The 23779-nt window shown below is 39.3% G+C and overlaps 1 protein-coding gene across 5 annotated transcripts in view; it reads left to right on the top strand.

Moving 5' to 3' along the window:
• The window catches only part of MICAL3 (microtubule associated monooxygenase, calponin and LIM domain containing 3), a 140372-nt gene that overhangs the window by 66608 nt on the left and 49985 nt on the right, over nt 1-23779 (top strand). For 4 of the 5 annotated variants that reach the window (XM_048934196.1, XM_048934192.1, XM_048934193.1 and 1 more), the window contains exons 22-25: nt 2154-2261; nt 2918-3104; nt 6045-6124; nt 7233-7320. In XM_048934196.1, coding sequence (XP_048790153.1) covers nt 2154-2261; nt 2918-3104; nt 6045-6124; nt 7233-7320 — 463 coding nt within the window. The remainder of the gene's footprint in view (nt 1-2153; nt 2262-2917; nt 3105-6044; nt 6125-7232; nt 7321-23779) is intronic. The other variant, XM_048934197.1, reaches the window with a different exon arrangement.

Genomic DNA, 23779 nt, shown 5'->3' with positions numbered 1-23779 from the left:
TGTTTGTTGTGGTTTGTTTTTTTTTTTTTTTGAGCACTAATAGTCTAGCTTTGGAATAAAGCTTTCTTGTTTTGCTTGCTGCTTTTGTTGAGATTCTGGGCCAAACTACAGAATGGGCTTGTGTGTATATGCTTCATCTATAGTATGAAATACAGAATACTTTGGCTTTCTGAAAAATCACTAGGAATTTCATCTAGTTGCAGTTGCCATGCTGGAAAACAAAAGGAGTTTGATTTGACTTAAGCTAATGTGGTTCTTTGCTCACTGTTGAAAATGGTTCAGGACATTGCATATCTTGAAGACATTTGCCCAAGGAAAGTTAAAGTGCTCCATTTAAAATCCAATATTAGACCAGTTGCCATGTGTAGGTAGAGAAATCAGAACCACAGAACCTAAAATCAAGACTTGAGCAATTACATTTCCCACACGAAATAGTCTCAGATGTTGTGAGTTAAGATTAGAATAATCACTTTTCGGGCAGATGTGCTGATAGAAATTTAAAGATCCTGAAACACCTGCAGTTAAGGTTGGGTGAGAAACCTGTACAGTTGAAATGCAGTTCCAGCTGAAAGAAAATGTCTGTTGAAAGCACTTGCTTCCCTTGGAAAAGCTTGAAAATTCTGAAAGACAAATTGTGTTGTTACTTGCATACGTAAATACTGCAAGTGCTCAATATTTTGGGCTGGATTTAGCAGACAAGTATGTAAAAGGAGCGAGTATAAATTCTTTGTGGGCAGAAATAAACCTCCTATATTGTAGTGACATAGCTCTTGAGGAATTAGGACTTCAGTGATAGCAACTACAATCTGATGGCCAAGCATGCCATTTTCAGACCCTTGTCCCCCTGAAATACCATTCTGGTGATGGATTTCAGATTTTTATGATGCTTCCTGCTTTTCTCATGTCTGAATATGTGAAGGTCTTAAACATTTCTAAAAGGCTAATAACCACACTTGTGAAACATATACTGAATTGTTACTTATGGGAAATAACTAGTTCTGGTATGGTAGTGGGAATTTTGAGAGAAGAGTTCAGTCTTTTCCTTCAAGATGCTTCTATCCTGGTGATTTTGCACTTGCCAGAAGGCAGTGTCTTTCTGCTCCTTCATTTCCTGAGGAGACTCCAGCTAGAAATATTCATAGTGCTTCTTAGTTTGGAAAAGGAAAATTGCTTGGCGTGCTCTTTGCTGCTCTGCTGAGTCAAATTCGTGGTGTTTGCAGTGTGATTAAGCTAACACGGATGTAAGCACATAATTCTCTTAACCATGTAATTATTGATGATGGCTGAAATTATTTCCGTTGAAAATCACTTCCTCTGCTCCTGCAGTGACTGAACATGGCTTGCAAACACTCATTTTAGACCGTCTAGTGTAACTGCCAACATGCCTAGGTTTCTCAGAATACTGGAGGGATTTTAGCTATCCACAGTCATTGCATCAGTCAATACCCATGATGGAGAAAAGCCGAGTCATAAAGCCATGTTCAGTGTTGAGTGAATACATGTTCCAGATGTTTGCAGGTATGGCTTTAAAGTGTTGGATGAGATTCTTGCCATCATTTTCCATATAAACTTCTATATATTTTTAGCTTTGGAAAAATGATAGTTTTGAATGACTGTGAGTTCCTGAGTTAAGGATTTCTTCCTACTCTGTGAATGCACTTCAAATGAATTCTTTTCAGATGCTAATCATATAAATAAACTGTTGCAATTAGCATGTTACATTAGACTCTATGGCATGTCTTCCAAAATGTCTTTGATTGTGATGCCAATTTTACCTGGAACCTCAAATCTTTGTCTATATTTGGTTTCATCTTTGAGAAGTGAATCTGTTCAGGTTTCCAGGTGCAAAGTACCCCATAAGCAAGAAAAAACTTGGCTTTCTTCATCATCATAGCATTTCTAGAGTACTTAGGTAATGCAAAATGCAAACCTTCTTTTTCATAGTTGCAGTTGATATTGGACTGTTCCAATGATTACTGATGGCACTAGCGTTGCTGTTACTACTTGTCACTCCATATTGTCCACTGTCTTGGCATGGTTTCACCTCTCTGCACCTTTTCACCACCTAACCTATTATCATTTTAGTCATTTTTATAATTTTATTTCTTTTTCTTTTCTCACTTCCCTTTTGTTTTACTCCATCCATCTGATAGAAGTATATAAAGATGTACACAGGCGGAGTGAGCTCATTGGCTGAGCAGATAGCCAATCAGCTTCAAAGGAAAGAGCAACCCAAAACCCTTCTAGACAAGAAGGAACTGGTAAGATGATGTGCAGAAGATGATGTGTGTTTGTGATTAGATGTACTGTAGATCTGAAGTATTGTGAGTTGCTAGTACAGCTGGTGGATCCATAGTAGCTTTGTAAAAGACTTAACTTCCCTTTCTGCATCCACCCTCTCTCTTGTCCTCATTTTCATTGCAAAATTGCTGAATCTAATCTCAGCACTCAAGGATTAGCTGCAACCAGTTGACAAACTGGTGGTCGTATTTGTGAAGATGTATTTGTTCCGCTGTGGCTACTTCAACATTGTTGTTTGCTAGAGGAGTAAGGTTTTGGTCTAAGAATTGCAGTTTGAAGGGTCTTTTAATGATTTTGCCTTTCTATCATATGCCTCCCTCAGTCATTTATTTCAAGGTCATTGTTAATAGTACTTGTGTCCACTTTTCCATCCAGAGCCTAATTTACTCCTCACATACATAGGCATGACATCCTAGGACCTTCTTCACTGGACTTCAAGGTTAGTTTTTGGTTTCCTGGCTAAAACTGAATTGTGTCACAGCGCTGCAGCATCCATGTGTCAAAGAACGGCAGCATCCAGACGCTCCCATACCTGCAAAGATGAAGAGAAAATATGACCATGCGGTCTTGGTGAGAATGGACACACACAAATTTAATCACGCCTATATCTGTCTAGGGCTCGCTCAAAAAGGAGTTCCCCCAGAACCTGGGAGGCAGTGATGTCTGTTACTTCTGCCGCAAGCGAGTCTATGTGATGGAAAGGCTGAGTGCTGAAGGCAAGTTCTTCCACCGCAGTTGCTTCAAGTGTGAATACTGTGCCACCACTCTGCGGTTGTCATCTTACGCCTATGATATTGAAGATGGTAAGAGAAATTGCCTTTTTGTAAGAATTCTCTTAACTGTCCTGGAGGTTTGTCAAGTGATTTCACGGCTCGCTGTTTGCTTACAAATTATTTGGTGAGTTAAGAGACGGGGTAACTTCAGTTCCAGAGATATCCTCTCAAACTGTTAAAGCTCTGTGGGTTTCCTGTGGCCAGGTAATGCTGAGAGCTGTGAGGAGTTAATTAAGAATAGCTGCTGGAATGGAAAGAAACAAATAGTATTTGAGGGCTTTAAAATGGTTTGGCAGCTGTCTTTAAGGCTAGATCCTTTACTGTTCCTTCGGTTACATTTAAATGAGGAAACTCATTTTAGTTTTAAATTAGTTTAGTTTTAAATTTAGTTGGGCTTTATTTAAGAGAACATAACATGTTGGTGACAGGCATAATCAGCTTTTACTTTTTAAGAGAACACAGCAGTAGAGCTCTACATTTTAGATACAACAAAAAAAGAAGTTTACAATCAAGGGCTATGATAATTGATAATTACAGACTAAGTTATATTTTAGTGGGGGAAAGTAGGACATGGAAGGTGAGTAGGGATAGGTCAATGCTAAATATATGGAGAAAGAATTAGTTACTGAAAGTTCAGTGATAATTTTTTCTTTCTGTGTCTGATAGACTGAGGAGCAAGAAATAAGATTACCAAATTAATAAATTTATTGATGACTCTTAACAGAGTCCAGCATTCAAAGGATTAAGGGAAGCGTTAGGTATAACAGATCTGAGAAACCAGACAGTGTGGCAGCAGCTGAAACTTTCGTTAGCACTCAAAAGATGAGCATGTTGAAAATTATAATTTCAAATTGCACGTCACTTCTGAAGAGTAACATCCTTCAAAGAGTGGCAGTGTTACATTTGTTGCTTGTTAGCAGAAAATTGACATTTTCTGAAGAAGTAAGGTGTCTTAGATAAAGCTTAATGTATATCAAGAAGTATAACTTGTACCTTCTTTCACAGCCGTCATTTATCTTTGCTCTGATATCAATAATAAAATATGTACAAAATTATGTAAAACTAGGGAGATATTAGATGGAGAGGCTTCTACACCAGAAATGATGATGTAGAAATAAAAATAACAGGAAAAAGTGCTACAAATGATATTTTTCCACATTGATTGAGTCAAAGATGAAGTAAAAATTGTAAGCTGTATGCTACAGGATGAAACTCCAGAATACTCTCTGCAGACTGAAAAGTTCTGAAATTGATAGACATCTGTGTAACTGGGTTGAATATTTGTGAAAATACTGACAGTGGCCATGGATACATCAGCTAGGCTTATGGGGCAAAAAGTACCAACATAATATTTCTATTGAAGATGAATTATATAGCGACCTTTAGTAATGGGCTTGGATCACAAAGAATTGAGGAATCTCAGAACCATCAAACCAGGCACCCAGTAAGGAATAGAAAAGCCATTATTACTTGTTCAGAATGACAGCGGACTTGACTTGGAAGTTTAAAGGGGCCAGTGATAATTTTGAAGTCTGTGTATAAAATCAACAGCTTGGTCAATGATCAAAGCTGGGACAAGGCAGTTGTAGAGCACTGCTGTTATTTTGTGCACTCAGAAGTCATGGGGTACCTGATTAAATGTGCAGTAGCAAGCTGAGCCCTTCTGTCTGTTGTATGTGCTGAAGCAGTTTTTGCCACCAGACTTAGCGATTCTTTCTGCCAACCAGCTTATGTACACAGTTATGGCCAGACAGCTCACAGTGAAACAAGCACGAAGCTTGGAGTCTCAGCACCTCTGCAGCATTGATTCTGAAGTAACTGTTACATGGTTAACAGTTTCATATGTATATATACCAAATGTGACCACATAGGAATGTGTGTTATTGTCACTAATCATTGTGAAAATGTAGCTCATGTTTTGTTCTGGATTTGTTTTGAAAGAGAAGATAAAATGCATTCATGTAGTTGCTATTCATCTAGCTCTTCCGACTGAGAGTGTCCTGTAGTGTTCTACAATCAGTGTCTGGTTCAAAGCCTGAGTATGTAGGGGTTTTGCTGTTGTATCTCTTGTCAGATGATTCCCCCGAAACAATTTGAAAGACTCCACGTTAACAAATGTTTATTTAAGCAGGCAGTTCTCACCAGATAGTATTTGCCACCTTTCTATCATAACACAAATCATTAGAATATATTGTGCAAGTACCAGCTCAGAGAAACTGTGGAAAGCAGCAAAAGTCAGACTATAGATTTGAAATGTGTTAGGAAGGTTGTAGGAATAGGATATTAGAAGGTATGCTGTGGGTTGTATACACTTAGCAGGATATGGTAGCAAAAGAACATGGAAAGATAACCGTACCATCAGTTTGCTCCTATTACTGTTATTTGCACTGGGGTATTGCTAGTGCTGCTTTGTCTTTAGGATAGTGTTCAGATGCTGGTGAAAACCCATCTAGACTTCTGGAGTGTTACTAAAACATCAGTGTCACAACAGGTCTTACTTGTGAAAATGGCTCATTGCTCGATCGCCCTTTCTGCAAGTAACTACGATCTGTTTTTGGAGATGGTTCTCTGGGAGTTAATGCCCTCCTCTCCCTCTTTCCTCTGCTGCTTGTATTCATTCTTGCTTTTTCCAAAAGTGCTTCTGCCAGCTTTTCATGTGATGATTTCTTTGTTCCTCACACACTGCCGCATTGTTAGCATGTGATACCACACAAGCCTCACAGCTTTGCTTTGGTGTTTGATAGGATATTATGCTCAGTGGCTGTCAGGCACCCAATGAAAGGGAAGCTAGTTAGGCAGGGGAGAGAGGAGGGCTGGAGTTAAAACTTCAGATAGTGCTTGTCTCGGTGCATACTGATTAAACTAGAGGAAGGAGGGACAACAGAAAATAAGTTGCAGTGAGATGGACACTTATATTGTGTTAAGGTGCTGTGTTCTCATTGTCGACCTTCATTAATGTTCTGTCTGCAGGTAAATTCTACTGTAAGCCCCACTACTGTTACCGACTCTCCGGTTATGCTCAAAGGAAGAGGCCAGCAGTGTCAGGAAAGGTAACTCATTCTTTTCGTCTAGCATGTTGATTCTTAACACTGAAGGAGTAAATATGCTTTTCTTTTTGTGAAGGTAGAAAAATTCAGAATGCATCAAATGGCATTGTAATGTCATAATGTCCTACAGTTCTATAAATTTTCATTAAGAGCTTGCAATTATCACTTCTCTTTTCATGGTTCTTACTGTAAAATGATGTACTGATCCACTCAGAACAGTATTTTGATTTGTATTCTTGTTATACTGAAATGCTTATTTAGTCCGTGTAGAGACTAAATAACTTATGTTGCTGGTTTTGCTTTTCCTTAAGATTAAACAAATTATTTGCATTTCTTCTGAAACTTGAATTTCTAACTCGCTTGCGTAGGCTATTAAGATGATGTACTGTCTTTTCTGCACTTTTGCTGTCAGTTAGTGTATGGAAAGAAAGGGTATTCTTTTCCCTATATTATTGTAATTGAAGCATTTGTGTTTTAAACATAGGCCCAAGACCTACTATGTAATACAGAAAGGTGTCTCTGCTTTTGTCTTTATAATCCAGGGCATATTAGACTTAATTTGTCTCCTCAACTCACTTTTTAGAATTTTTGCATTCTCAACGTGAGCAAGCTCTGTGGTAGTCTCTTTGCATTCAAGTTCTGTTAAGATTGAATGCTACAAACTGACCTTCCCCCTCAGATGATGTTTTCCTCTGTGGTAGTGGTGGTGGTGATCTTTCTGCTTGCTTGTCAAGTTTTGTTAGTACAAGCTAGAGCTGTGCACCTTTTTGGAAAGGCTAGGGATCCATCTCAAAATTTGTGCCATTCTTGCAGCCAAAAGGAAAGACCAAAAGTGAAACATATTATGTATTCCAGATGAGCAGACTTCAGGGATCCTACTGCTTTGACCTTCTTGGATATCTAGCTTGTTTTTTTGGGGTTTTAAGCCTATCGAGAAGGAACGCGTTTGGTTCAGACCTTGCCTTTATACAATAAATAAGGGGTATCTTAATTGCCGAAGGGATATCTTCCTAGTTCATTGTGTTCAGTACATGCAACCTCATATGAAAAGAGTATTTTCTAAGTGCTTGCAATTGTAGTATGGATTTAATTCACTTCCTCACTCTTCCAGGACACCAAAGGACCTCTGCAGGACACTATGGCAAGTGATGGAAGTGGACGGGCAAATTCCATCTCCTCCTCAGCAGAGAGGGCCCCAGGTAGCTCCGCTTCCTTCTTTAGCAGGGTGGTGCAGTACTCTCTCGGCTTCTTTGACAGAGTTAGGGTGGCAAGCCAGCGACTGCAAAGCACAGTTTCCTGCATTGGGCACCAGGTAGCCCAGAACCCTTTGGACTCCTTTTTCATGTGTCAGCTGATGGCTTTTGGGGTTCCCTTTCTCTATGTCCAGTCAGAAGTTCTCGTGCAGATCTTAGGGGAGTTCTGTGGCCAGTCTGCTGACCATTAAGAATTAACGTGACCCAACTTTATAAGCTGTACAACTCGTGTGAATTGGGGTGCCGTGTGAATTTTGTGTTATGTGAAGTTCTCAATATGTTATTTTGCATTGTGGCTTTGGGGGCCTAGATATTCTCATTTCTTTAAAGGATACTGTCTGAAATAGTTCCAGGAAAACACAGATCCTCAGTTAAGGGTCTCCTCTGAGTGGACCCAGATAAAGAGGCTTTGTCTGTACTGTATGTACTTCAATGTTGACTCAAGTTACAAGTTCTGATACACTGGAATAATTCTAAAATTGGATTTCTGTGTTTGCCTGAAATTTGGGAGTGGCTTCTCATTCTCCCAAATTTCTGTTCACTAATCTGGTACTTGAATGGGAAGATCCCATTATCTCTGGATTGTGTCTCCTTTGGAATTCTGGGTGTCTGTGACAGCTAATGGGATGGGATTCCTTAAACTTCTTGAATTTCGTGGTGCTGACAGGTCATGGTGCTTTTCCCTTACTGCCAGATTCTGTGCTGCTCCTGGCCATGGCTTTGGGAACGAGGTAGTGAATGTGTGTGTCTTACTGTGAAGTATTTTTGCCTATTAAGTTAAAATTCTAATTCCTTCTAACATGGGAGAAGTGACTCTGCTACAAATGCTCGTTTGCCCAGCCCCTACATGCTCACTTGGTGATGTCAGAAAGAGATTTAGTTCTAATATTGGTTCTAGAACGCTATGAAAACAGGAAATTAGGTGCTTTTAGAGGGAGAACATACTTAGAGGAAAAATTTAGAAATGAATGTCTTCACAGTGCTGATTGAGAAGAAACATTAAAAACATACAGGCAGATAAAAATCATGCTTATATTTGACATAATATTCTTACATGCATTTCTAAGATGGTAACTGAACACAGAAAGTCATTCCTACTGCGTGTTGTTGACTCTTTAAGTGTAGTTACACTCGCTGTTTTGTCTGTTAATGGCGTGGAATTTCCATATGGCAGAATGAAGGAGAGAAAAAATGTAACGAAAAATGACAGGTCCAGAATGCCAATGGCAGGTGGGATAATGACAGCATTTTTTTGTACTGTAGGCTAGGTTTAAAATTGCTTACTCTAAAGGTGAAGAGTTTTTGGTTTTATGATTTTTTTAATATAGAGCATATTTTTTAAGATGTGTGAAAAAGATATTTCTTGGAGCTGTTAATTCACAGACTATATCATAGGAAAAGTGACTTGTGGGTTGAAGCTATTGGTGGTGAGAAGTGGAAGAGAGAGAGTTTAGCTGTGTATATCAGTTAGTTTTTCAGTACTGTTGCTGTCGGTCTCCTTTCCTTGATTTAGTCCTTCCAACAGATCACATTTAATTATTTGCATTTTTAGATGAGCCTTCAGCAGACAGCATCTACGTGATCAGCAAGTAGGACAAACGTTAGGCCAGGTATTTCCATCTCTCCTTATGTACTGGTGACATAGTTGGCACCTGCGATGGCACAGTTACAAGAGCTGTAATATTTCTAGAGAAGAAAAGTAGAACAGACACCATTTTATCAAACAGCAAGGCTTGAAATCTAGGTCTCCAGTTTGCTGTGCCTAACTGTAGCATTGTTTTTAAATATTTTGGAGCTTTAAAGCTTTGGCTCTTGTACTCTGCAAAGTACATCATTAGGGCATATTCAGCTGGATGAAGCTAGTTCATCTTTAAGGCAATGTAACATGTGTGTGCATGACTGAAACACCTTTAACGGTTGAAGAGTTACCTTCTGGTTCTGTTGTCTCCCCTTTTCTGCTAAAAAATATTATTTATAGCTGAGATCTCATTTTCTTTATGAAGCAAGTTGTAAGTATATTTTAAAACTACTGGATTAACAAGGGTTAAGAAGCAGGAGGGGAGGCTAAATGCCATATATTTTAAAAGCAAGCTGCGGTGTCATTAAGGCAGGCCAGTTCTCCATTAGTCAGTTTAACGGTCATGTGCTGTAGTACCTCTCTTTAGCTCCAGTTCTTGCACAGTAGATCAGGAAACTTGCAATGTGTTTACCGTTTTGTATGGCTTGAAAAAAAACCACACAAAAAACCCCACAAAACCTCAGCTTTTGAATTGCAAAACTTCATGATACAGTGGAAGAATAAGATACTATTTCTGAATAATCAAAGGGAGTCTCTAAGATTGCATCTTTATTTAACTACTGACTTTGAACTATGTGCATATATGCTTTCTTGTAATTTATTAACTTCTCTAGGTGAGAAACTATAGGCATTCTGCTTACACTGAAATATACAAGAATACCTTAAGCAAAAAGCTCTCTGATCTGGAGATAGTTTCCCACGCTCCAACTTTACCCGTTCAGTAGACTTTCCATGAACTGGTTGTATATCTGAAAACTCTTTGGCCTCTTTTAAGGCAAGAACCAGTGGCTGAGGTTGGGCAGTAGTGACTTCATACCTTGAGATCTGAGTCAGTCTTACTAGTGAGGCAGATGTTGATGAGGAGTGTAATTTGCCTCTGAAACGATTAAGTGAAATAAGAGTGTGAAATGAGTAGGTTTAATTTTTGATAGAGTTCTCAAGATAGCTTAGAATGCAAAAGGAAGGTGTAGAGCAGAAACATCAGTTAAGCAGTGCACAAGACGAAAGCCCCCTGGTTTTACGTTTTGTACCCTCTGAGTTAAATTCAGTCCTGAATTAGCTCGTTCAGTGACCATTACGACAAGTTGTGGCAGGCCTGCTTCTTAGTTGCCACAGAATCCCAAACAAATGTAAATTTTCCAGGTTTTCCCCCTACATTCAGTACCTCCTTTGCCACCAAATCTGTGCTCTTCTTTTTGTAGCCAGATTAATAATTAAAATCTGTTTGAACTCAAAATGACGTTCAGCAGCTTTGGTCAGCTTAGGTACAGTTGGTCCCAACAAGCACTTTCTTGTGATGCCGTACTAACCTGACATGCATTAACTTTGCTAAAGATGTCAGTCCCTCACTGGCTGTCTGTCCCTTGTATTGCAGTGACTGCAGTTGTAGGGTACAACTTGTGAGAAGCAAGTTGAGTTTTTTAGCAGTCTTCTACAAACATCGCTCGTACGAAGGTTTGCCTGGTTTGGCAGGGAGCCCACGTGACATCTTATGTAGTGTCACAGGGATGTTTTCAGGGAGTTAAGTTCTAACTGGCTCCTGCAGTACTGATCAGCCCCTTTCGATGGGGAAGTGGCAACAAGCTTTTGAGTGGTTGATGCCATTCTCTCCTGGGAAGGGAAGCTGGGGAAAGCTGGTACTTTGCTTTTGGTTCTGCTCAACTGTGGCATGCTTTGTCTTAGATTCTGTAATTCTTCTCTGTACTCTGTCTGCCTCTTTCTATCTTCTGTGTTTGCCTTTGTGCCAAAATTGCTGCTGTTGCCATGGGGAAAAAAACACTTTGCTCCTCAACTGTCTCTCCCTTTCATAATCTGTAACCACCGTGTCTTGGATTTTTTTGAATATTATTTACAGTACTTTATATGATTTGAATGTGCTTTTAATGTAAATGCTTTTTTTTTCTGTTTGTTCTAAAGGTCTGTAAGAACACATTTTCAAACTTTCAGCTCTTTCTTGACAGATGGACTTGGAACAGTCTTTGCTTTATCATAATGCTCTTCGGGGCAGCTTTAGGTAGTGATGTTTTGTTGTGTTTCCTATTCCAGGTTTGTGTTCTCACAGCAGTACATTTCTGACCCTATCAGCAGTAGGAATTTCATAAAGAAAAGACCTGCTAGGGAAACTCTTACTTCAAAAACTCTCAGCAATAAAATGCAAGTCATGAGATCTTTGCAGTAGTTACTTGAGCTGCAAAAAATGTAAGAAACTCACTATAAGTAGTATGCAAACCTGAAAATGTCAATACGAAGTAGAGGTGTTAGGTCTCCTGCTTTACAGTCACAAAAGTATATCCTATATATGAGATGGGTGCAATATGAAAGGTTAAAAATCCTCTTATGGATGTGCCTTAAACATTTTCAGGGAGCAATGTTATGAGCAAACCATTTATGGTAGACTCTTAAACATGTAATGTGTTGCATTTAATAAGCAAAAGTGGACACTTACATGAGAGGGCTCTTTTGGTGACCAGGTAATCTAGAAAGTGGTGGCTGCTTCCTCTGAATGCTATGCCCTTTCAAGTAAATTATCTGAGCCCCATTTTCAAAAGGATCATGGCTGTCCATTGAGTTTACACAAATCTTTATGAATGCATACAGTATTATTTGCACATATTTCTATGCCTAAGGAAGTACAAATCATTTTTGTATGCATTTCTGTATATAAACTGGCTTCTTGTTCATCGATGTTGTCCTTTTACAGTTCTACATACATTGAATGTGCCTTCTGAAACTATTTCATCTCAAAGCAAAACGGTTTACTTGTGCATATGAACATATCTTCACAAAGGCTTCCACTTGGCCACTCCTTTTTGTTATTATTCATATTTGTTTTTCATTCTTGTTTTAATTTGATGTGTCATAAACACTGCATTACCGACAATACAGTAAGCTAATTCTGTGGCATACTGCTCAGTTTGTGGTGCCTTCATTTGAAACCGCTAACCTGCATTTACAGACACATCCATACACCTTCCCCTCCTCCTCTGCTCCACGAAATAATAATATAATTTATAAAAAATCATGTTTCAAGATGCACCTCCAAACTGAGACGAAAGGTAGTTCCTCTTCTACCGTGCCTTGAAGTTTTCTGTTTGGAGGCACGGTGGAGTTGTGTTCTGCAGGACAGGGCACATGGTAACGAACCCTTTCACAGGGCCTCATACGGCTCCAGAGAGATCTATTGCCAGATTTATTTTTCTGAGCTGGAATATTTAAAATGTAAACTTAAGAATCAGACCCCTGTATTTTTGGAAGCTGAGGAGAGCGTGTGGGTTGCATGATTAGGACCAAGGTTCAGTGCCCAATGAATCATTGTTCAGTAGCAAGCCAGGAAACTCTCCTGGGGGATGTGCTTGACTGTTCCCAGTCCATCATGTTCCTTGTCGGTGTTCTTATCAGGATTTGGGTGACTTTGGTGTAAATGAAAAGAGAATTTGAAGCCCAGAAAATTTGGAAAAGCAAAGACGTGAATTGCTGGTTTATTTGTTCTAAGGGGTTGAGAAGCAGCTGACCTAATAGAGCTTCACTGAAAAACCCAAGAAAATGATCTGGGGACCGAGAAAGGGTTTACAGAATAGCAGCGATGTTGGTTTGTGCTGATGGCTGGATCCTGCTAAGAACACTTTTTCTTGGGAGTAAAAGACCTCCCTCTTCCACCTTTCTCTCTAGCTTTCAGACCTGTAGACTTGTTCCACTGAAATATTTGTTTATTGCTTGTATGTGTAATTTCTGAAGGGTGATATGAATTTTTCTGGGCACTTTTAAGTGTTTCATTAAACTTAGAAAAAGAACGCTGTGTAAAGGTGTTGGATTTTCTTTTTTTTAATTACAGAATTATAACATCTGTGGGTTCGTTTTTTGGGCTTTTTTTTGATTGTTTTGTTTTGAAAAGTAGAATCTAAGAAATAACCATTCTGAGGAGATTAAGTTTCCCTCAGAGAAATGGAGGGAGTTTGTATAAAGTAGGGATAGTTGATATTCAAGTGAGACAATTAGTGCTCAGAAAGGCTTCATGTCTCCGTTGTATGGCTTCGTTGAAGATTTTTATTTATGCAGTTGTTTTTAACCTGTTTTTGTTTTGGGTGTGTGTCTCCTTAAATTATGTAATACTTGGTTTTCTTGTTGCTGTGAAATCAAGACATTATTTGTTCAATTGTGTGAAATGTTCAAGGGAATAAATTCCAAACAACCTTCAGGTTTCTGAGTTTTTCTTTGTCACCTCCCTCCTCCTTCCATTAGCTCCAGGTTAGGAATGCTGTGGGGGATAAGTTTTTTGGGGAGAGTGAAATGAATAGATCTAGCAAGCTTGAATAGTCTTCCAAAGACGTTTTGGGGAGCTGCATGGCACATGTAACTGCAGAGTACTACAGAGACTTACAAGGGCAGTTAAGCTCTGGCAGACACAGGCTAAATTAAATGTGTTTTTGTTGTTTTTTTTCTGCCATATTGTGGTGTGCTCAACATGCAGGGCATACACTGCCCAGACAGCATTACATATTTCTGTAGAAAAGCTGTTAAGGACCCCCATACTGAATGTTCTACTGTTTTGCTGTAGAGATGCTGTCAGTGTTGCGGCTTCATGGATTTTTGTTGATTTGGGAGTGTACCTTGTTGCAGGCCAAAGTTCTCTGTAAACAGGGCAGTGAAATACATCTGTGAGGGGAGAGGAGGGAGTTGAAGAGCATGAGCGAGTGTAAGCCAACACTGAGGAACAGGGAGGCATAGCCTTTGCATCTGGTGTGACAGGTAAGCTTTTTGGCAGGATTTGTTTCCTCTTGTTTGCACAGCAGCAGCTGTGTTTCTGGGACATTAGAAGCGATGGAAAGGCATGAAAGGAGGAAACGTGGAGCCTTGTAGCCAAATCCAGTGTCTTATGTTCCATCTGGATGGCTCTCTCCTCTCAGGACAGTGGCACAAGGAAATGACCTTCATTCCTCAAAACCACTGATAGACTGTTTTGTTATGTTATCCCCATGGCCAACATATGGAGCTGTATCATAGTTCTGAGCTTTCCTGTTCTCAAAGGTAAACCAGATGAGTCTGCATTAGAGAATAATTCTGTCTTATCTCATGTCTTCTCATGCTCCCTACTGCACCACTAGCAACTGAGAGCATGGAAAGTCAGTTATCCTTTGAGCATCTGATTGTGAAACATATGGGTTGATTTGGCCTGCATAGTTACGTTTAAACATTAGATTGTAGAACTACGCATGAAATGCCAATTCTGCTACAACTAAGGTTTTCTTCTTTGGACAAAAGCACCAACTCAAAAGTCACTTTGTGTTAAAGACACCCTAGTTTTGTTTGTGAAACAAAATTAACATCTTTCAGGCATTTTTCTCTTCACCACCACCCTTCCTCCTCCCTTGCATTTCAACCTATACTTACCTGAAAATTATTTACTCTAGAGGAAAATATGTAAGTAAAGCCCCAAGTAACACACTATATCAAGTATGATTATTTTTAACCTTTGTTGTGCAGATTAAATGGCTTGAAAATGAGGAAGAAAAGTAGGTTTGGGCTGAGCCATGCTCTTGCTGAGTGTAAATGCTTCTTTGCCTGTAGTCCTGTAAAGAGAAAATGTCTATTTTTCAGAATATGCTATTCTAGGATCCTGACTTACACGGTCTCTAACTTACATCCATCACTTTTGAGAGTCTTTAGCATTATTTAGGACTTGTAGCAGTTGTTAAATAGATTTAAAAGGATCTCTTGTCTTACAGATAAGGTAAATGAGCAGGCGTATGTACTTCTTTGTAATTCCATCCTCACTTTCAGTCGCCCAATAAATAATCCACAGAAGATCTTATGTGGATGCTAAATTACTTCTATTTATTTATAAAGTTGAAAACAGAGAATTCAACTTCACAATATAACTGGTTCTGTATTAAGGACAAGTTTTAAAACAATCTATTATAAGTGGGTGTGTAAATGACTTTAATATATTTGAGGTACTGATCCATTAACTTATGCACAGAAGTCTGTGGGAAATGTGGATGTTTCATTCCCTTGACAAACTGGTTAGTTCCATAATAGGTGAACTAGTTAGCCTTTGCAGGAGTTTGGGAACTTCATTGCTAGAGTTAAGCTTTAAGGAATGTTAAGGTATTTTTCACCATGCATCCAAAAACAGAGCTTGCTTCATCATTTTGGTAGCAGTTTTGTCAAGAGAAACATTGGCATAGACCATTTCCTTTGTGGCACGCACCACTAGGGTAGTGTAGAAAGCAGGTTGTGTACAAGTTTTCATATTTTAGACTTAGTTGCTTCATCTCATAAGGCAGAAAGTAATGTAGATCTTTTCCTCTAATTTCTGTAACAATGGTGAGAATGCATGAGATACTTTGAAAATAATATGAATTAATATGTGCTCATCTCTGCACCAATTAAAGCCATTCAGTAATGATTTGACCATCTGCTTATAGCCAGCAGCATGAAATACTAGGATATGCACTTCATATTGTATCTTCAAATACAAAAGGAAAACAAGGGGAGGAAAAGAAAATTAAAACCCCAAACAAACAAAAACCAAGCAAACAACCCAAAACAGCGACAAAAACCAACTGGAAAATATTTAAGAGACGGAATGGATACTGCTGAGTAAACAATGAACCCATTCTCCTGCTTCTGTGAAGTACATTTATGGAAGAAGGTGGAGTAGCAGTTGCTGAGCTGATCATGGGGATGTAGAGCTTAGCTTAGGCTTTCCAAAGAAAACAGGGCAGATTCTCTTTAAGGATGAGACAGCACTTGGGTGCTTTGTTTAGTTACTTACATCTCGTCTCAAAAATGTATGTTTAGTCTGACATTTCTCGTGTTGCTGTCATCCCAGAAGACTGTTTTCTTTCTTTGGAAAATTTCATAACTGTCCTATATGCTGTTACAGAAGTTTATCTAATTGCCCTGGGGGTAGTAGTGTTCAAAAATAGGCCTTCTTCTACCCAAGAGATGTTTTAGATGCTTTCAGACTTTGGTAACATGATGATTTAAAACACCAGAATTGATATGTAAGCTATTTTAATCGGATATATGTCTTTTGGAATCCATCCTAGATGTTGATAGAATCCATCCTAGATATACCTATATAAAAGAATTTTCTTAGGTTCAAAAAAACTCGCAGTAAGGTATGAAGCTCTGAATTGCTTGGAACATTCTGTTGCTTTGCAAGTTAAGCAAAAGTATGTGGGATAAATGCAGACGCTAAGAAATGAGAGAACAGATGCTGATGTTTTCTGGAGAGTATAGAACTTTAACGTAGGACAAGTATTCCCCAGTATATTTTCTTACAACCACAGGCTTCAGATTTGAGTCTGTTCCATTTGCAGCACTTCATCTTCTAGGAGGAAAAAAAAAAATTAAATGTGAATGTGGTTATTATCTAAATATATCCTGAGATCCGGTAATTATGAAAATCTGCAATAAATTGCTACAGAAGAGAGAGTGGTTAGCTCAGTAGATGAAAGAAGATATCCATTTGGAAGCTATCTTTTGAAACTGATCCCAGTTTGAATGGGAAACTGAAAACAGTTGGTATTCCAAACGTTTTCATTATATATGATAAAATTTCTAGTTCCTTGTTATTTGTTCTTTAATGATGAAAACATTTTCCTGGATCCAAGCTGGGATTGGAAGAGCAGGTTTAAAAAAAAAATCAAAAAAAAAACCAGCCACAAACTAGACATGATTTGTATTGATAGGTTCCTCAAGTGCTGTTAGATGGAAATGTCCTTGGTTCACTGTTGTGTTAATGTGCACATTGGGAACCTCCGTGCCTGATGCCTCCTGCTGAGATGAAGGATTCCAGAGGGCTGCTAGGAATAAATGGTGAGAGATGGATGCCATGATGAATAAATAAGCTCTCTGAAGTCTTATGTAGTAGAGAAAGTAGCTGTCTTTCTTAACATAAAAGTGGTTGCTGTTTGGCTTACTTTTGGATGATCAACTCTTAGACATTAATATCTAAAGAATTTCACAGTACCAAGAATGTATTTCACATTAGAAAGGGGGAAAAGTCAGAGCCAAAGCCAAGGTGATTTTAGCATAGAGTGTGGCCACTCTCTCCTTTTTCTCCTAGCCATTTCCTGGGTGTGCCTCATCCCAGGTGGCCCTTTGAGGTAACATGCCTTTAATAGCTTCCAGGACAAAAGTTACACCTGCAAAGTGATGTTATCTTTAGCCAGATTATCCTTAAGGGCTCTTCAGCCTTCCCACACTCAGCTTCTTTCAGGAAATAGAAACAAGGCCAGGCAACAAATGATAGAGCTGATCAAAACATTTGGAGGGAGCTCAAACATCCTAGATGTCCCTAACGAAAGGGAAAATTATAGGTAATATGTCACTGATTTGCCAGTATTCCTGGATAAAGGACTCTCCAATAATTAACTAAATAATAAAAAAACCTCTGTTACTTGTTTGAACAGAAGTAAAAAATTGAATTGTGCAGGTGATAAGATTCTGTGCCAGAAAAGATGCGTTAAGAAGAGTGAAGCTTAGCGGTGTTCACTGGGGCTCGGATTAGGTGACCTAATAACCTCCTTTCCCCCGTTCCTTTTCTCCACCCACTGTCTGCAACACTGGACTCCTTCCAGGAGTCCAGAAATACATTCCTGGATTGTTCTATACCCCTGCTGTAGTGAGGAAGGCTTTTCTGTACTGAACTATTTCCTGAGCTTTAAACTTTCATTACATTATAGCACAGCTTCTTGCATCTGCATATGAAAAACACCACGTATTTCTCAGGCATAGCTTGATGGTGTTGAAGTTGCAGATGAATTTTGACTTGCTTTCAAGACACAAGCGTGAAGTAAAGATGACCTGGAAATAAAACTGATTGATGATACTCTCGTCTGCTGGCTTCTACTGGAAATGAAGAAAGATTGATCAAATACGCAGCAGTTTTGCTCCTGCTTTGCCACTGTTGTAGGAGGCAACATTTTGTCAGCATCTGTGTTGACAGCTCTAAAAACCCATTTTAATCACACTCAGTGGGAGCAGGTGGAAAATCCTGAATAAGCCTCAGTAAGATAGATTTCATTCTATAGTCAATCCAGTTCACTTTTATAATTATGAAGAGATTGGGTCCTATATTTTCTGACAGTGTCTGAGATATGGAGAAGTTAATTGTAGCTGGAGGTTGTGGAATGCGTGGAGGAAGCCTTATGTCCTCAAGTTTGTTTCTAGAGTATCTGTTTCAAAATTCCTTGAATATTTTATCTAACAGTTTTTCCTGTACATGGTAGTGGTTTTGAGGTGCTGGTCCTGTAATAACTCTCCGTTGGGTACTTCTGCATTAGAGGGTGCTTAAATCAAACAGCTTTTTTTCTGTGCACATTAATCTCCCTATTTCTCTGTTTAGTTCCCAGTTTGCTAGGAAGAATTGCCTTAGTGACAGTTGCCTTAGTCTGGGGACTGAGGTTGGAAGCAGTAATAGAAGCCCCAGGCACATTATTTTTTTTTTTTTTAGAAAGTTTAGTTACTTGTTATTTATTACAGATTGCTGTATGTGCATTACTGACAAATTTCAGTAGTGTTGTCTTCAGATTTGAGCTCGTTTTCAATCCTGTGCATGACCATTGGATGACTTACTTGTGGATTGTGGATCAAGCTGCAAATGCAGATGTAACAAAATTCAAGATTTGGTGTCTTCCCAGAATAACAAAGTATTTGAGGCTCCCTGAGGGCTTGGGAAAACCCTTAGAGGCTGAGAGAGAAAGATGAGGCACTTCATCAAAGAAGCATTGACAGTTGATGACTGTTATGTATTTATGTTCAAACAAATATGTTTTTGTCTCTGTCTAATTAGGTGTTTTATCACCCTTTCTGTCTCTGAGGATGTGCTTATCAAGTTTCAGGGGATGCTACCAGGCAACATGCAGTTCTGCAGTGTGCAAAGTGAGGCTGTGTGAACAAGCAGTGACAGGAATTCCCCAGTCCTGCTGGGCTCTTACTGGTTTTCTATATACTTTTCTTAGAAATTAAATTCTAAAGGGTGGCTATATCTAGGTGTAAAATCCTGAAACTTCTTCCAAACTCTCAGCAATTACATTTAAGATAGTGCTGCAGGTCAGCTTAGAGCTGCCAATGGCATGTTTAGTATATCTCATACTGTGCAGTACCAAAATTGTTAACAGTGGTTAGATACTAATTTTGTACAGGATTAAAGACAGGATTTCTGGCTACGTGTCTCAAAAGAAATCAGTTGCACTTAATTAAATGGGATATCTTAATTGACTTACCGTTTCCATACGTGCAGCATCCAACAGCATGTCTCACTACTAAGCATTCTGCTTTAGAGCACACTGTGCTGAGCACTGTGAGCATCTCATAGGAGGGGCCTTTGCTCAACCTGCTCATGTAAACCAGATAATCATGATGCTTGATGTCTGGCATGTTTTAGCCCCTTTCTTATTTCAAAGCCTTTTGTCTTGACTTAAAGGGAAGCTGAGAGGAAAGAGTTGGGCATTCTGGATCCTGTTTCTGGCACTGTCGCTAATCTATTGTGAGACTGACTTGCTGGTATTTAATCACTGTGTCTGGACTTGTGTGATGCCTATACGGTACTTATCTACTTCCAAAATAGGTTTGTTTTAATGCGCTAAGACTTGTAACACATTCTGAAGCCCTGAGATGAGAAGTGGAGCTGAAGTACAAAGAGGCAGTTAATGGAATAGAAAAGGGCGAGGGTGAAACTTCTGAGAAAAAACTGAAACTCAATCTGACATTAAAAACCCACGGAAAATGAGATGCCAAAAATGCTCTTAGAGCTCATTTGTGTTCTTCTGTATACCTTATTGATAGTGTTTTTTGGACTGCAAGCAAACTTCAGAAACCTTATCCTCCAAGATATTTCTTACAAATTAATGGCAATGGAATTTGAGAACATTCAGCATTTCTGACTCGGTGTTCACTGCATTTCTTCGAACTGCCGCAGAAGAGTTCCATCTTCCATCTCTGTGTTTTGTTGTGTGTGATATGCGGTTGTATCCATAGCAGTTGTTTTATCTGACATAACCATGTTCTCAAACAACTCTGTGGAGATAGAATTGTTTAGAAAAGAGGATTGAATGCAAACAGATAGTATTTCAGATTATAAAAGCACAAGATGTGTGAAGTCCAGAATGGAGATTTTTCTGAGAAGTGTATTAATTCTTTCCCTCTGTTATGTGTCTTTCTCAGTAGATTCATTTGAGTTGCTGCTCCTCCCCAAGGCTCCATCTGAGCCTGTGCAAAATGCTGGCTCCGTACTTGACATTTACCGTAGAGAGCTTGCAGTCTTGCCAGATTAGACTAAGAAAAGGAAGTGCAAAGGTACTGCGCGATTCATGAACAATAAATTGGAGGAAAGTAACGCAGAGAAATGAATTGGGCAAGGCAGGTAGTTTCCCTTTGGGGAAAAAGCTGTTGTTCTCAAATCCCCAGTTTTGTCCTATGTATATTTGTCCTACGTCAGGGAATAACCCTGGCAAGATTTCATCTGGTTCACAAATTAATCTGTAGCTTTCATAGGACAAAGAACTACTAAGGAAAAACAGAGATGGAATCCTCTCCTAACAGGAGATTCTTGAACCTTCCAATAGTCTCCAAAGCTGGAATCAGGTCAAAAGAAAAGACGCTTTCAGACTCCAGGAGCAGTTTGGTGTAGGGTTGTTATCTCTGATGGTACGATTTTCTGTACAGGATGCAGGCAGTGTCAGGGCTGAGATAAATAAAGGACTCTGGCAGCTTTCATGCAACAGCTAAGCGGCCTGTCCTGTTAGGAAAAACAATTCCCTTTGGATGATCTATGTAATGTTCATGGCCCATTGCTCTTCCAAAATAAAGGTCTGGATTTTGAAATTTGTCCTATTTTGGATGTTGTTTGTGCATTTTCAGCTGATCTGTTGGTTGCATCAGAAGCTGTTCTTGGCTTTCAGGTGTCTCCCCTCCATGGTCAGTAATGCAGAGTTCTTCTGGCACATGCAGCTTTATCATCCCCTTTTCTCTCAGTTGTGACCAGTTTCAGTCATTTGGCTCTGAGCCCTGATGCACTGACAAGGAGGAATGTCAGATAATGAATGATGAATGTATTCTGCAGCTATTTCCCACTGGCAGGCAACAAACTAGTCTGGGAATACAACGTGATGTTTGAAAGAAGCACTTCTCCTCTGGAGCAACCCTTAGAATCATAGAATCACAGGATCATTAAGGTTGGAAAAGACCTCTAAGGTCATCTAGTCCAAATGTCCACTTACTGCCAATATTGCCCACTAAATCATGTCCCTCAGTACATCTGTCCTTTCCTTAAACACCTCCAGGCATGGTGACTCCACCACCTCCCTTAGCCACCTACTCCAATGCCCCACCACTCTTTTTGAGAAGAAATTCTTTCCCGTATCCAACCCAAAACTCCACTGGTGCAAGTTAAGGCCATTTCCTCTTGTCCTATCATTCCTACATTGGTTGCAAAAATCAGTTATGCTCCGCTTGGACAGGTTGAGTGCTGAACTGCAGTGGCTTAGAAACGAGCCATACTTTTGGCAGTCCTCACAAATCTTGGCTGCCGACTCCTCAGTAAGGAACAGACTTTTTCCATGCATACAGCACCATATATGTTTGGGAGAAGTGAGGTAGGACAGCTTCAAATTTCCTTGTGCCGGTTTAATTTTCTTTTGTAGCTTCGAATGAATTGATACGAACTCTGTAGCATAATGTGGACAAACTACTCATGTTCTTGCCACATTAAGTATACCTATATCTCTCAGCTAGCTTTGTCCCTTAGGTAGGTTTGTAAACTAACGCTTTTCCCTTTGGTAGCTGACGTCTTCATGGTGTAGACAGATGGTTATCAGCATTTCTCCTATTAGCACTGGGTAACAATGGCAGTGGCTTTGCAGTTAGTCAGGTAAGCCTGTGGCACCTTTTAGAAACAAAACCAGGTCTTGTACACAAAGTGTGTCTATATAGAGCAAGGTTTTAGAAGTCCCTTGCTGAATCCCTTAGTTATCAGTTGAGTTTCTGGATTATGTTGTCCGGCATACAGCTGTTTTATGTACAAAGTAAAATGAATGTTGTCAATCCTGCATCTGAACTGGGTGGTTATAGAAATGAGTTTGAAAATTGCTGGGAGTTTTCTTTTTAATTCTTTGGGATTTTGAGGCAGAGAGCACTTCTCAAGCCTAGCAGACATCCTGGTTTGAGTACACTCTTTTGCCTTAAAGTGTAGGTAGATTTCTCTTTTTTCCCATCATTCCCTTTTTTTCTAACATAGTTTTAATGATTGATTTGCTCATACTTATACTTTGTACTGTGAGGTAATTGGTTTGATGCTCTTTGTACAATCTGTACTTGTACTCAGTCTTCACGATTAGAAGGTTGGTGATCCTTTGTTTCTATTGAATAACATGCCCAGAAGATTAAATACCTCAGTGCAATGCATATAAGGAGACATCAGCATGATGTTCAGTCCTCTTTTACCTCAGTGTTATTGCTGCTAATCTTTCTCCCCAACCCAGATACTGTAGCAGTGAAACGAGCATCTCTTTTATATATATATAATATTTATATATATATTTATACATATATATAAAATATATATTCCATTCATACAGTTTAATTATATGGAATGATTTTTTTAATATTTCTCTTTTCCAACTTTGAAAAGGCTGACAAGAAAAAAGGCTTAAGATAGTTAGAAAATCAGAGGAGTGAGAGAATATCAGACGGTGAAAAAGTTATCTTTCTTTTTCTTATCACTTTTTACACTGGTGCATGTTGCAGCAATTTTGGGGTATGCTTTGGAAGAGAACAAGCAAAAGGGAGCTTGTGAAAGGATATTCCTATGGAAACAGCTGAGCCTAGTTGAGTGCTCTGTTGTGTATAAAGGGTTCCAAGTAGAAGAGCTCTCGTTTTTTGCTGATTCTGTGAATTCTTTAGTTGTTTTCTCTCACCTCGATGCTCTTCCATTACCCAGAGCCCTTGGTTTTCCCCTGTCAGCCAGAACTGGCGGAGCAGTATTCCAGGTCATTTCTCCCATTACTATGAGCTCAGGGCTAGGGAATGTAACACAGATTATAAAAATAGATTTGGCTGAGGTGGTATCACCATCTAGAGAGAATGAAATGAAGCATGAATCCCAGCTGAGAAGACAGATCAGTTCCACTAAACTTTGAAAGCACTAATACAACATAAGGCTTAGCAGCAGGAAAGGATGGAGACCACTTTCTCACTGGAAATGGACAGTGATGCTCCTGCCTTTCACCTGAGCTAGCAGCTGCGGTTTCCACCATAAAGAAGCTCAGTCCAGCCCAGGGGCACAGCAACCACTTGTCCACATCATAGAGGGGTTCGGTAATACCAAGCATTGTCCTGGAAGTTGTCTTCATGAGATTTTATCTTTCTGGAGAAGGACTGAGGGATTAATGCCTCTAGTTATGGCAAGGCCTGTGTATGTGTGAAAGGCTAATGCATTCCTGGGTGAGTGATTGCCCTGAAAAAAGGCTGTAGTAGAAATAAACTGAGAAACTGCAAAGAATGGAGAGAAAAAGCAAAAGCTCTCTTGGATGTAAAAAAGAAAGAGGATAAAGTAAATGTTGAGAAAGCTCAAGCTGGGTTAGGCTGTGCGAAGGTAAG

This window comes from Lagopus muta, chromosome 1 (genome assembly GCF_023343835.1).
Source record: "Lagopus muta isolate bLagMut1 chromosome 1, bLagMut1 primary, whole genome shotgun sequence".
Classification (NCBI taxonomy): Eukaryota; Metazoa; Chordata; class Aves; order Galliformes; family Phasianidae; genus Lagopus; species Lagopus muta.
This window is presented reverse-complemented; position numbering and strand designations above follow the sequence as displayed.